The sequence below is a fragment of the Crocodylus siamensis genome, chromosome 3 (assembly GCF_052110815.1).
Source record: "Crocodylus siamensis isolate JL-2025a chromosome 3, ASM5211081v1, whole genome shotgun sequence".
In the NCBI taxonomy this organism is placed as follows: domain Eukaryota; kingdom Metazoa; phylum Chordata; order Crocodylia; family Crocodylidae; genus Crocodylus; species Crocodylus siamensis.
The window spans coordinates 61,204,596-61,216,711 of record NC_143397.1 but is presented as its reverse complement, the minus strand read 5'-3'; the positions used below and the strand labels follow the sequence as shown (position 1 = coordinate 61,216,711).

The 12,116-nt window shown below is 43.2% G+C and overlaps 1 protein-coding gene across 3 annotated transcripts in view; it reads right to left on the bottom strand.

Annotated features, from left to right (window-relative positions):
- YTHDC2 (YTH N6-methyladenosine RNA binding protein C2) overlaps positions 1 to 8,367 on the bottom strand; it is a 55,672-nt gene extending 47,305 nt beyond the window's left edge. The window contains exons 1-6 of one of the 3 annotated variants that reach the window (XM_090038387.1): positions 8,070 to 8,367; positions 7,070 to 7,160; positions 4,665 to 4,861; positions 3,088 to 3,287; positions 2,323 to 2,489; positions 216 to 318 (exon numbers count right to left, since the gene is read on the bottom strand). In XM_090038387.1, the coding sequence (XP_089894513.1) occupies positions 216 to 318; positions 2,323 to 2,489; positions 3,088 to 3,287; positions 4,665 to 4,861; positions 7,070 to 7,160; positions 8,070 to 8,226 (915 nt within the window). In that variant the 5' untranslated portion in view covers positions 8,227 to 8,367. Of the gene's footprint in view, positions 1 to 215; positions 319 to 2,322; positions 2,490 to 3,087; positions 3,288 to 4,664; positions 4,862 to 7,069; positions 7,161 to 8,069 lie in introns of those variants that run through there. The other 2 variants (XM_090038389.1, XM_090038390.1) reach the window with 2 other exon arrangements.
- Positions 8,368 to 12,116: the final 3,749 nt, after the last annotated feature.

Genomic DNA, 12,116 nt, shown 5'->3' with positions numbered 1-12,116 from the left:
AATTATTCTTTACCTTGACAGGCAGCCCTTTTAATACAGTAAACCCTACACACACACATACTATTGTACAGGCCACCCAAAGTAGCAAATACCATAATTCTCATTTATATTATCCTAAACAAATAACAAGCTGACAAGAGAAAAAACAAGTCCCGATTTTGTTACCAAAGATACAGAACAGCTGTTCTTTATGTGAAACATGCAAGGGTTCTTACCACAATAACATGTGTCACTGTTGACAGTGTGCTATCTCCTGCCATTAGTGTGCGAAGTAAAACACCATTAGTGCAAAATGTTAATAGTGTCTTCGGAGAAACCCTGTTAGGAAGTTACAAAATAGATGTTTCAATCCCTTACAATTTTATAATTATACAGTATTTAAAATATGCATGCCATTTTTGTTTGGCTTACTAAAAATAATGTTCCACAAAATATTTTAATTGCTGATCAACAGAAATATAATTATATCACAGTTCCTTTATAGGCATATACTTAATAGAACCACTGGCAGCTATACTAATTTAAAACGGATTCCCAGAGGATGTGTGACCTGACAAAACTTTTCCTTCTCTAGAATCACATGGGTATACTCTTTAAAGCAATGTCAGAGTCACGGTCTATACCAGAATTTGAAAAAACAAAAGTACACCAGTCTGTGGTTGTTTACTTTTCTGAAAAATCTATAGTGTAACTTGGTTTGTAAAAACAGGCTCAGTAATTTTCCAGCAAGCTTAGCCAAAGTATCTGCAATTGACAGTGCTTGAAATGGACTGGTCACAGGAAACCACCAGACCAGACAGTCTCCCCCCGCTCCCCACCCCCCAGCTTCCATCTTGTTTTTCAAGAATTTCAACTTTAATTTCAGAGTCCACATAACATCAGTATTCAACATCTGTACTAGTGCTCCAAGTAGGCAGAGCTAAGTTTGCCTACACTTCCTTCCACCATCAGTTTGAGCTTTGACCTGTACAGCTTCACAGGCAGGTAAGCTTAATAACAAATATAAAGGTCAACCAAGTTTGGAAGCCACACAGTTACTCAGAGAGTTCTCAAGGTCAAAATCCCTTAAAGAAGCCAGTCCAGAAATAATTTAGCTCCTTCCCCCTACTTACCTCATTATTCAGATGCCCATAAGTGACCCTTCTTAAATTGACCCTTAACTATGTAATATTCAATAAGATTAAAATGAACTCCTCATTGCTAAGGAATGCTTCCTGCTGTCAGACACTGTTGGAAATTGCATTAGTCTTCCAATCTGTCTTCCATTTTTCCTTCATATTCAAATAGTCTCTAAATCCTAACTGCTTTTCTTATGCAGTATCTTCAAAGAGTAGCCTGCTACTTTTCTCAACAAGGACTTACTATTCTCTCTCAAGTACTGCAACCCCTCCCATCTGACCCTTCTCACATTCATCTTGCCCTAATTCAGACCAACACAACGCTACTGCATTTCAATCATTCATCTTTTCTGTCACTAAGATTTTCAGAACCTTTAAAATCCCTTTATCTGGCTTTGTAAGTCACTGTACTTACCTTCAAAACCTTACTTAAGTTGCCTCCCTTGTCCTTTTATTCTTCTCTTCTTTCCCCCCCACCTTCACTTCAAGCTACACAAGTAGTTTGCACCGTGAGTTTTTTCTTCCGACTTACCTGCATGCCACCTTCCACATGGATCCAGAAACCCATCCCTAGCTCTTCACTGGCAATTCTACCCAGTTTCACTTAAAAAACATGCCTATCAGAAGACCTACAAACCTCCTGTACATTAGCTAGCAATAAATCAAATGTCAAGTTGAAAAGGAAATGAAATAAAACTAAAACACAAAAAGATCAAGGCAGACACTCAAACCCATCATTTGTTTATGCTCTCGTTTCTTCCTTTTTACTGCAAATCCCACAAAACTTTTAGCTGTACACAAAGAATACCAAAAAACTTTGCTGATTTCACTGAAAACTGGATTTTGTGTCAGAACAAAACAAAGTGGATCTGTAAGGTATGTTATTTCCAGATGAAGCTAAAGATACCGCAGCTTATTATTAGAAAATGAATTTATTAAGTGGAAGCTTAATCCATACAAACAAAAGGCTGTTTTCTATATTGCCAAGGGTCTGATCACATGGAACATCACACCTTCATATAACCACAGCCAACCATTACTGCATCTCTGATCATGTATTATGCTGCATCACAGATGTGTATGCGTCTTTTAAACAACAGAAAGAAAGTCTCTGCTCTGAGGAACTTCCCTTTTTTCTTAAGTTACATACATTTGCACAACTTGATCTTTTTTGGTTATGCCATTAAAAAAGCATCATTCATACCTGCTTTCTAATCGGATCTGATAACCAATTGTCTGGCCAATCTTTTCTCTTCTTTCTGCAGCAACCCTTTCAGCCACAGCAATTGCTGCCAAACGTCTTGGCTGAGTGCAAAATATGCGACATGGAATTCCATTTTTATAACAATCATCAAGAAGGAACTGAGGAATCTATAAGAAAGTGCATATTGTTTTAGACTCAAAAATTTACATTTTTACTATAATAAACAAAATGTATGATAGGAGTACCAAAACAGTCAGCTTTCATTCATCCACACCCACAACATATGTCAAGTGCTGGCCACCCGGCTGGGGCTAGGGATGCTGCTACCACCACCACCACCTAGCCAGGGCCAGAGCCACTGTGTGCTCCATGCCCCAGGCCAGAGCCAGAATGACCACACAAGGTCAGTGGCAATAGTGAGGGGAAGCAGGGAGGGGCAACAAGTGGTAGCGGGAAGGCAAGTGGTAGGCAGGGGTCAGGCTGCCTGCCCTCCCTGCCCTGCTTTCCCCACTGCAGCAGTAGAGAGGGTTTTGAGATGAGGGAATAAAATAAATGTAAGGCAACCCTCCAACAGTTAAATTCTATACACTGAAATGTTTTAACACATTTGTAACTTTCTATGAATAGAATCTAATTATTATGGGGCAGAGTCCATCTTAAATTGAGTCATCTTGGATTCAGGTAAATACAGTAAATATTTTAAAGAATAACATAATTTTTAAATAAATAATTAAGTTATTTTGGTTTAATTGCAATAAAACCCACCTGAGTCGTTTTTCCTGATCCAGTTTCTCCCACAATCAAAATAACTTTATTTTCTTTAATAATTCTGACAATTTCTTCCTGTTTCTCAAAAACTGGTAGAGATTGCCTGAAGGAATCAAATTCAGATTCTCCCCTTTTCACTGGAATCTGAGGGATGCCATTGTTAAGTCTCCCACTTGTCTTGCTCATTTCTCGATTCTCTAAGAGAAGACAGAATTAATAACCAAGTACCACCAATCTGTCAATACCATGTACATTCTCCAAAATGCTCCAAATTAAATTTTCTGCTATGCAAAACTGATCAATCTTAATTTTAGAAACCTCTCTACAATGAAGTATGCAGTTCTTTCATTTTGTTTAACGTAGGGTACAGTGGAACCAGAATCATTTGTTTCCCAGTGGTTTTGAAACCTGCTTAGTGTGCAGTAGGTTGCTGAAATGAGAATAAGTCACTGAGCTGCTTGCTGTGGCATTTACTTCAGAGAGCATACTGAAGTAATTTGGAGTTCATCTCCAGTTCCACGCATCACATAGGCACAGGACCCTTTGACATAAAAGCTGCAACAAACAGTTGGAGCTCCTCAGTAGTCCAATGTAGCTGCTTAGCTTAGGTTTGTAGATCCCCAGTTACTTCACAATCCATCATCTTCACAAGAAGGTTGGGAAGCTAATCTTGAAAAGATTCTACTGGATCTATATAGAAACTGAACATTTTCCAGAATCCTAATTGAAGTATTTTTATTGTTTAATAGGCATTTTGAAATAAGAAGACTGACTTTCCCAAAATCTTACTCACAAAGTCAAGAGAGGCTAAAAGTAATGTAAAGACATGAGATTCAGCCCCACAGGAAAAAATATTATTTGTAACTATAGGGCAGCTAAAGAGAGATGGCAAGCAAGAGGAAGAAGCTGGCCTGGCTGTCACAGCATTCTAGCCTAACCCCCTCTTGCAGACTCATATTTTCATAATCTGCAGAGAAGCCAGTCATCTCATTATAATATATGCCTACTTTTAAGATTTTACTCTACCCCAAAACACGAGTTTGTGACATCAAATTATACACACCTGTTTTAAAGGATTGTTATTAATACTATGATACCTTGGCTCAGAATTCTATGTTAAATTTCAGACTTAACATATTACATACTATCTTCAGAAAGGTTGAAGGTAATCATAACAACTCTTTGATCCCAAATGAAAGAGAGCATACCCATTGATATGTCTGTTATTCAACAAGCTAAATATTATATAGCAGCAAAAAGCCTTTACAGTACTGATACCTTCATAATTCTGCTAAATAATTAGTATCCTGGTACAATAAGAAATTCATTAAATGTGTCTTTTTAGCTGCTACTTTCATTTGATAAAGATTTAAGAAATCTAGACATAAACTCTTAAAGCCAGCATTCCCACCAGTAGAATAATAAAACATAATACAAAAATAAACTTATTTTATAGGGGGGGGGAAAAAAATCAACACTAAAATCATGCAATAAGAAAATGAAAAGCCTTTTTTATCATTTTTTCATTAAATTGCATGGATACACAACCCAATATCAGTATACGATGTACATACCAGCTTCGACAGCAAACACATTTCCTCGTTCTGTTTTTGGCAAAAGTTCAGTGCGTTCTTTATTGGTGACAGGAAATCTCTGAATTAGACTCCTAATAGCATGTTTTGTATTGGGAATCAAACTGCAAGTCATTACTGTATGTGCCAATTCTGAACCATCTTTTTTCCTTACAGTTAGGTATCTGTTTGCTCCTTTCCTGAAAAGAAGTAAATAAATTACATTTTGCATAAAGAGTAATTCCCTTTGAGATTGTATTACCATGATTTATAAATAAAAAAGGTAACTTCAGCAACTTCAGAATAAGACCTCAAATACCACAATAAAAAAGGATAAGAGAAGCACATTAACTTAAAAATAATCAGTGATTAATGCATGAGGGACAGCAAAGAAATCCAAGCAGAGAGGAAAACGTTTTTTATAATTCTAATTTACAGGTGCGCTATAAATCAATGCAATAAATAAAGTTAGTGCGCTACCAAAATATCCCTCCAGCTATGACCGCATCTCTCAACTTATCTGTTTCTCCAAGAAAAAACAACTCTGATTCTTAAATGTATTAACATTCCAAAGTTTCCTTTTTTCCTCCAACATACACAGTAGATTTCTGTTACAATATCCCCATAAACCTAGGGGTCTGAGTAGGTTTAAGACTCTTCTATGTTTTCATGATTTAGCAGTCATAAGAAAAATATAAATAAAACACATTGAGTCCATACGCAAGTGACTTCAAATCTTCAGCATATCCAGTCAGATAGCATACATTGCACTCTGGAATTGGAAATAAAAAGTTTACAATGCACTGTTAAAGCATCCACAGTCAAAAGTTACTTCAACACTAAATATTATTTTTTCTTTTGCTTTAAAACTTATCTCAGGAGCCCAATAGTTCTCCTGGAGTGTTTATTTTAGTATGTTACAGCTCTAGTTGCTTTGCTTCTAGGTAGCACAATCCATTAACCAACCTAGATGAGCACATATTTGCTAGAATTGTGGATGATTACATCCACTTCATTCTCTGTATTCTTCAACTCAGCACTGAAGTAAAACTCAGAGTCATTTGTTTCTGAAGAGTTTAGCACAGCAGTCCTCAACCTTTTTAGACTCAAAGCACTCTTCACAAAGGCCAGACCTCAGCTTTTACTCATTTCTTAACTATGGAAAAAACAACAGAACAATTCTTCTGTTGCAAAGAACTTAGAAAGACCACAACAGGTCAAAATATTTTGGACCCTATGGATCCCTATTTGAAATGCCTGGGTCACTTGTACACGTTTCTAACATGATTCACATCTAACGACACAAATATTGCACAGCACCCCAGAGCATCCTTAAAAGCCTGAGAATCACTGGCTTAGCACAAGGTTCTTTTTTATTTTAATCGAGGCCAACAATGAAAGCAGAATGAGGATACAAAACATTCCTGGCATGATACCCTAAATATCAAGAGCTGATGGGTCACAGTAGCAACCCAATAATACTACTGTCATCAGTAGTGATATTACAACTTGTTTTGAAATACTGATTTTACTGTTTAGCAAAAGTAGTTTGGAGTGATGAGAACAAATTATGATCGGAGTTTTGAACAAGGATGGCCTCTGTCTAGAAGCTGTGTTAGAAAGAAGAGACTATGTTCAGGGGAAACACTTCAAAACTGCTGCCCATTTCGTAAGTCAGTAACATCTAGGGATTTGTGTGCCTTGCAGATAGCAGTTTTTGCCTTTTTTCCCCGCTTTACTACCTTAGTATTTTTAAACCTTGAAAACTTGGCAATAGTGAGATGCTTATTAGAAGTATAAGCTGGTCATCATTTTATGTGAACATAAAAGGGGCCCTCTGTCCCTGGAGCTCTTCTTCTCTTCTTAGGGTATCAGAGAGGGGAGGGAGAACGGGGTAAAACCATCTCTCAGATATCACTGCACCTACAACAAACTCCTTTCTGAAGGCCCTGCTCTCCAAATTTCTAGATATGGGAACAGATGTTTTCCATGATGCTGTCCCATACCAAGGTCCTGGATCCCATTCAGAAGTGTGGGCAGAAGATGCTACTATTAGACCGGAATAAGCCCCACAACTACAAGGAAAGAGAAACCTTCCTTTACGTACATATGTAAACAACAAGCTATTAAGAGAACACATCTTCCAAAACCACACAGCTCTCCAATTCCTTCAACAATTAAAGAATACAAACATTAAAAAAAGAGGAGGAATAATGCTAGGAAAGAAGCATGAGGAACCTGTTTCCTTTTCTTATCAACGCCTCTACCCTCAGGGATTTTCCCATGGAAAAGAACACTGTTATCCTTGGCCATGCTATAAAATGCACCAAAATGATACAATATCATCTAACTGATAGGCGGACGTTCACATCTAATAATTAAGAGAACTAATCAGGTTAACGGCTTACCCTTTGCTTTTGGAGATGAGGCCAAGGGACTGACTCAGTCGGTGAATAAAAGCTCGTTCCGTACTAGTCAAAGAAGAGGGAAATTCCATTTCTAAGAAGAAAAAAAAAGTCAAGAGACAACAACACAGCAGAGCCACCTTCTTCCTTCTAACTTCAGTAACCAAAATAATACTTTTCTACATTTTATATTTAATAGCACTAGCAAGCCAAGGGAACAATGAAAAAGGACTGTCCTGTTTCAACAGACTTCTTTTCCCCATAAAATGCAATTTTAGTGCAAGGCCAAATTATGTTATTAGTTTTACAGACTAATTAAGACAATCTGTTATCATATTTTTACAGCTTATTGGCTTTGTAAAGCTGTAACTGAGGGACCAGTTTGGCCTGCACCACGTTTGTGACAAGTGGTGGATACACTTCTCAGGGAGGCCCAGCAAAACACAGTCTGACTTGCAAACCCCGCAGTTTCTCTGCTTCCCAGGGCGGAACCAATCAGGACTTGGTGGGGGGGCAGGGAGGGAGGCTTGAATACAGGTGGGGGCCTTGAATACAGGGCCCACGTGTGGGAAGGAGCCCCCATGGGTCTGATCCAACCTGCCAACTTGCTCAACCCCCACTAACACACTACAGGGATATGTGCTGCTGCCTCACTGGCCCACCCTTCTAGGTGGTGGCTCCAGTCTGCAAGTACACACAGACATCACCTTATGTATTAATGTATATGAAAGTGAATAAATATGGTAACAAATATAATAATGGGCATATATGATGATACACCACACATAATAACGAGTGACACTGGAGCAGTCTGGAAGGGCATGATGAGCACAGCCCCGCGGGCCCATCAGCGCAGTGAGGAGAGGTCCTGCCCCGTCCCGCTCCCGCGGGCACCCCTGCGGGCCCCGCCCCAGTGCGAAGCGCGGCAGAGCCCCGGGGCGCCCCGAGGGGGAGCGAGCAGCGCCTGAGAGGGAGGGGGAGGGGCCGGGTCCCAGGCCAGCACCTCGCTGGTCGCCGTATCGGAACCGCTCCAGGGCCAAGTTCACGGCGATCTTCACCTCCTCGTCCACGCGGATGTCCCGCAGCCCTTTGGCCCGGCCGCGCCCGCGGCCGCCGCCGCCCGGCGCAGGCCGCGGGGACTCGCTACTGGGCCGCGACATCCTGCCCCGGGGCTGCGACCGGGTCGGAAAGCGAAAGCGGCCGGGAGCGGAGGCAGGGGCGGGGCCACGCGGCAGCGCTCTGACGCCAGCGCGTCCTCTGGGCAGTCGGCGGCGGCAGCGGCACCGTCGCCAGGCAGCGGGCGGGGCGGAGGAGAAGCGGCTGCCGCGGGGGGCGCCGGGATGCGGGGAGGCGCGAGGCGCTGAGCGTGTGGCCTAGAGTCACGTGACGTGCGGGCCCTTGGGAGGACAGCTGACCTTGCAAGGCACTTGTAAGGCCGAGGCAGGAGCAGGTCTCGCCTCAACTCTGCGCTAGGATACCCTCAGCCCTGACACAGCCCCAAGACCCTTACCTGCTCCACGTAAAGCGGGGGCACCCGGGCAGCCAATGTCCTGCTTCTGTGGCACGTTGTCAGTATGTGCTCAAGAGAGCCTAGACAGAGGGCTGCAGCCTGCGAGAGGAAGGTAAAGTCCCCACAGTCGTACTAGTCTGGCTGCGGGGTCAGATTCCTTCCTGCCCCAAGTTATGGCAGTTGGTCAGACTCTGGGCAGCGGGGCAAGACCCTCTAGACACAGACCTTGGACTTGTGTCCAGGCAGGAGTATTGACACAGCCCAGTCAAAATCCTGGTCCTAGCTGCAGCCAAAACCCCCATTGCCTCTGAGGGAGGCTTAAAAACCACCCTGACAGTGTGGCAGAAAGGGGGTGGGGGAACCAGCAAAGCCCAGAAGCATGGGGAATGCCTGTATTAGCACACTGGTTCAAAATGAAAAGCTGACCTTTTCCGACTTGTTCCTTGAGCGAAAGGGTTTGAGAACTGCTGCTCTACAGGAAAAACACAACAAGTAATACTTGGAAAATATAATAATGAACAGCATTTTGCATGGATATGGGTTGTAGCTGTGTTGGCATAAGGACATAGGCAGACAAGGTTCTTTGGGTAAATCTGATATTAGACCAACTCAGATAGTTGGAAAACATTTTCTTTGCAAGCTTTTGGGTATAAATGCCCTTTGTCAGGCATATTGCATCAAACTGGAAGGCAATCTCTATTTATTTTACAAGAAAATGTTTCTGTTGCATACATTTGATGTACATAGACTTTCAAAGGTATGGGAGCAGCTACTCCCCATGATAGTCTGGTCTCAGATTCTGTACAGGAGTGTGGGCAGGTCAAAATTAGATCAGAATGGATCCTGCAACTACACGCGTACTTATGAAAACTACAAGCAAATGAGAGAATGCAGCTCCCAAAACCACACCAACAGCACTATGAAACAAAGGCATTGAACTGATCTACATAACAACACCAGAGTTCGGGAGAGAGGGGCTTCCCAGTTCAGAGACATCACATGGATGAGAGGAATGATGATGAAACCGTACAAGACCATGACAACCCAAAGAATGCTCAAGAATGGGGAGGAAATTGAAGCATGGAAATATGTACTGGTATTTTATGTTATATGCAGCTAAGAGGACCCGTTTCTGAGAGAGGCTATGCCTAGGAAGTGTTTAAAGGATCAAGGAAAGAGACGGTGATGGAATATACTCAGAACTAGAGAATTAAAAGAACACAGCAGTACACTCCCGTATGGGATCCAGACACAAATACCTAGCAAATACCTGGCCGAAATATGGGTACCGGGGCTGTTACAGACTGGCACAGCTGGGTTCTGGGAAATGATCATAAAATGGCAGGGGCATTCCAAGTTTGCTGTGTCTCAAAGGTTCTATGTAATATTTTCTCAGTTTCCTGTACTGTAAGACTATTTTCCAAATAGCTTACCATACAAACTCTACCTACGTCAGGGGAAGACAATTATTTTGGGTGCAAGGCCACTTACCAAGTTTTGGCAATTGTTGAGGGCCGCAAGGGTAGCCCTGCCCCTTCACAGGTGCTCTGCCCCCAGTCACTATCTTGGGGCCAGAAATCCTGCCCTCTAACCCCTGACCTTTGCCATGTGAAGTCCCTCACCTTGCCCCCCAAGAAGTACTCCTTTCAGCAAGGGGGTTTGCCATCTTGGAACCATAAAAATTCCAAATTATATTCTAAAAATCAAATATCTACTACAACATTCATTAATTTCATTTCAAAAAATATTTTGCTCCGATTTACATGCGTCTGTGTAGCATACATAGAGGTGATTGTATAATAGCTTAAAATGAAGTCTTACTTTTGTATAATGGGGTGTGGGGAGGTATAGGGTTGTGGGTTAGAGGGTACAGGTTTGTGGTGGGCTGTGGGTATATGGGTATGTGAGGTATGGGGAAAGGTGTGGGTGTGTGGGGGGTTTGTGAGGCGGGATAGGTATGGGTGTGTGAGTGTGTGTGTAGGTGGGGTAGGGGAGCATATGGGGGGGTGTGGATGTGTATGGTGTGGGTGGGTATGGGGTTTGTGGGGGATGTGTGTGGGGGAGGGTGGCTGGGTAGGGTTGTAGTATGTGTGGAGGGGGTGGGTTTGGCCAGGGCCCTCCCACAGCAAGTGGAGTCCCAGCCAGTGCTTCTCCAAGCCCGGGTTCTGTGCTCCTGCCACTCCTGACCTCGGGGCATCAGTGTGGGCCCTGGGTTTCCACTCACTGCCACTTCCCCCCTATCTGCCACAGCTGTCCAGGGGATGGCTGGGCAGTGGCAGCAAGCAGGCACGTGGGAGCACATTGACAGCTGGGTGGAAGCATGTGGCCTGTGCTGGTGCAGAGTGGGGTGCAGGTGGGCAGCTGGCCTGGCTTCCACATCTTCCTGCTGGTGCAGCCCAGCCCAACTACATACAGCTCCTGCTGGCCTGGGCCCTGTGCTCCTGCTACTCCGCTCTGGGTCCCCACCAGTGCTGGCCCCAGCACACCAGCATGGGCCCTGCACTCCCACCCAGCTGTTGCTGCGTTCTCATGTGCCCGCTCACTGCCACTCCTCAGCCCCTATCATTTTCCCACTTTTCTGCCCACTGCCATCGTTTCTTTCTAACCCTCCTGCCCCTCTGGCACCACGTGGCTCCTGTCTGCAGCACTGGGACTGCAAGAGCTGGCCTGGCCTGACCCTGAGGACTGGGATGATCGCCCACAGTCCTCCCTGCTGCCCCCTCTCCCTTCTTATCTGAATTTCCCTCTCTGGTGGAGGGAGGCAGGAATAGACCCAGGGTCCCAGGCCAAAAGCATCTGCTACCTCTTCAGCCTAGGTCCAACCACATCCCTCCAGCCTCTACCCTAACTGACCAAAGCATCAAAGTTTAGAATGTCTCTTAATCTAATTTGTTAAAAGAAACAAACAAAAAATCAGAACCTTTCCCCCTTCCCCTCTCTCTGCCCCACCCCCCCCACAGGAAAATTGGGTTTATGCCTCTTTTTGATTGTACATGACCACACTCCGGTGGGCGTTGCTGAGGTTGCTGGGTCCTGCCACCAGCTTCCCTCCCCCTGGTTCCTACTGCCACTGGTACATTGTCATCTTTGACAGGCAGCCAGGGGCAGATAAATACTAATTTTCTAAATGTTTTAGGGGCCCTGCAGGCTGGATAGAATGGCCTGGAGGTCCAAATCTGGCCTACAGGCTGTATTTTGCCCACCCTTGACCTACATTTTGAAAAGTGACCTAGATTCTTTCCTTCCTATACATCTTCAATAGTGGTATTATTTAGTTGTTTATACTTATTTACTCAGAGACATTTTAATGGAATTCTTTGCTGTAATATTTGAACAACTGGCATTTATTAAGAAAGCTTGATGAATTAAGCTTTAAAACACTTGTAAATGTAGTATTTCCAAATGCTATAAATGTAGAACCTTACATGATTTTCACAGTCAGACAAAAATCTATATTTCTGTTATCCAGTCCTGTGTCTTAACAATAGCTTGTTTCCTTCCCATATAAATGTAACAAAGACGGTGCAGACCAAACTTTTC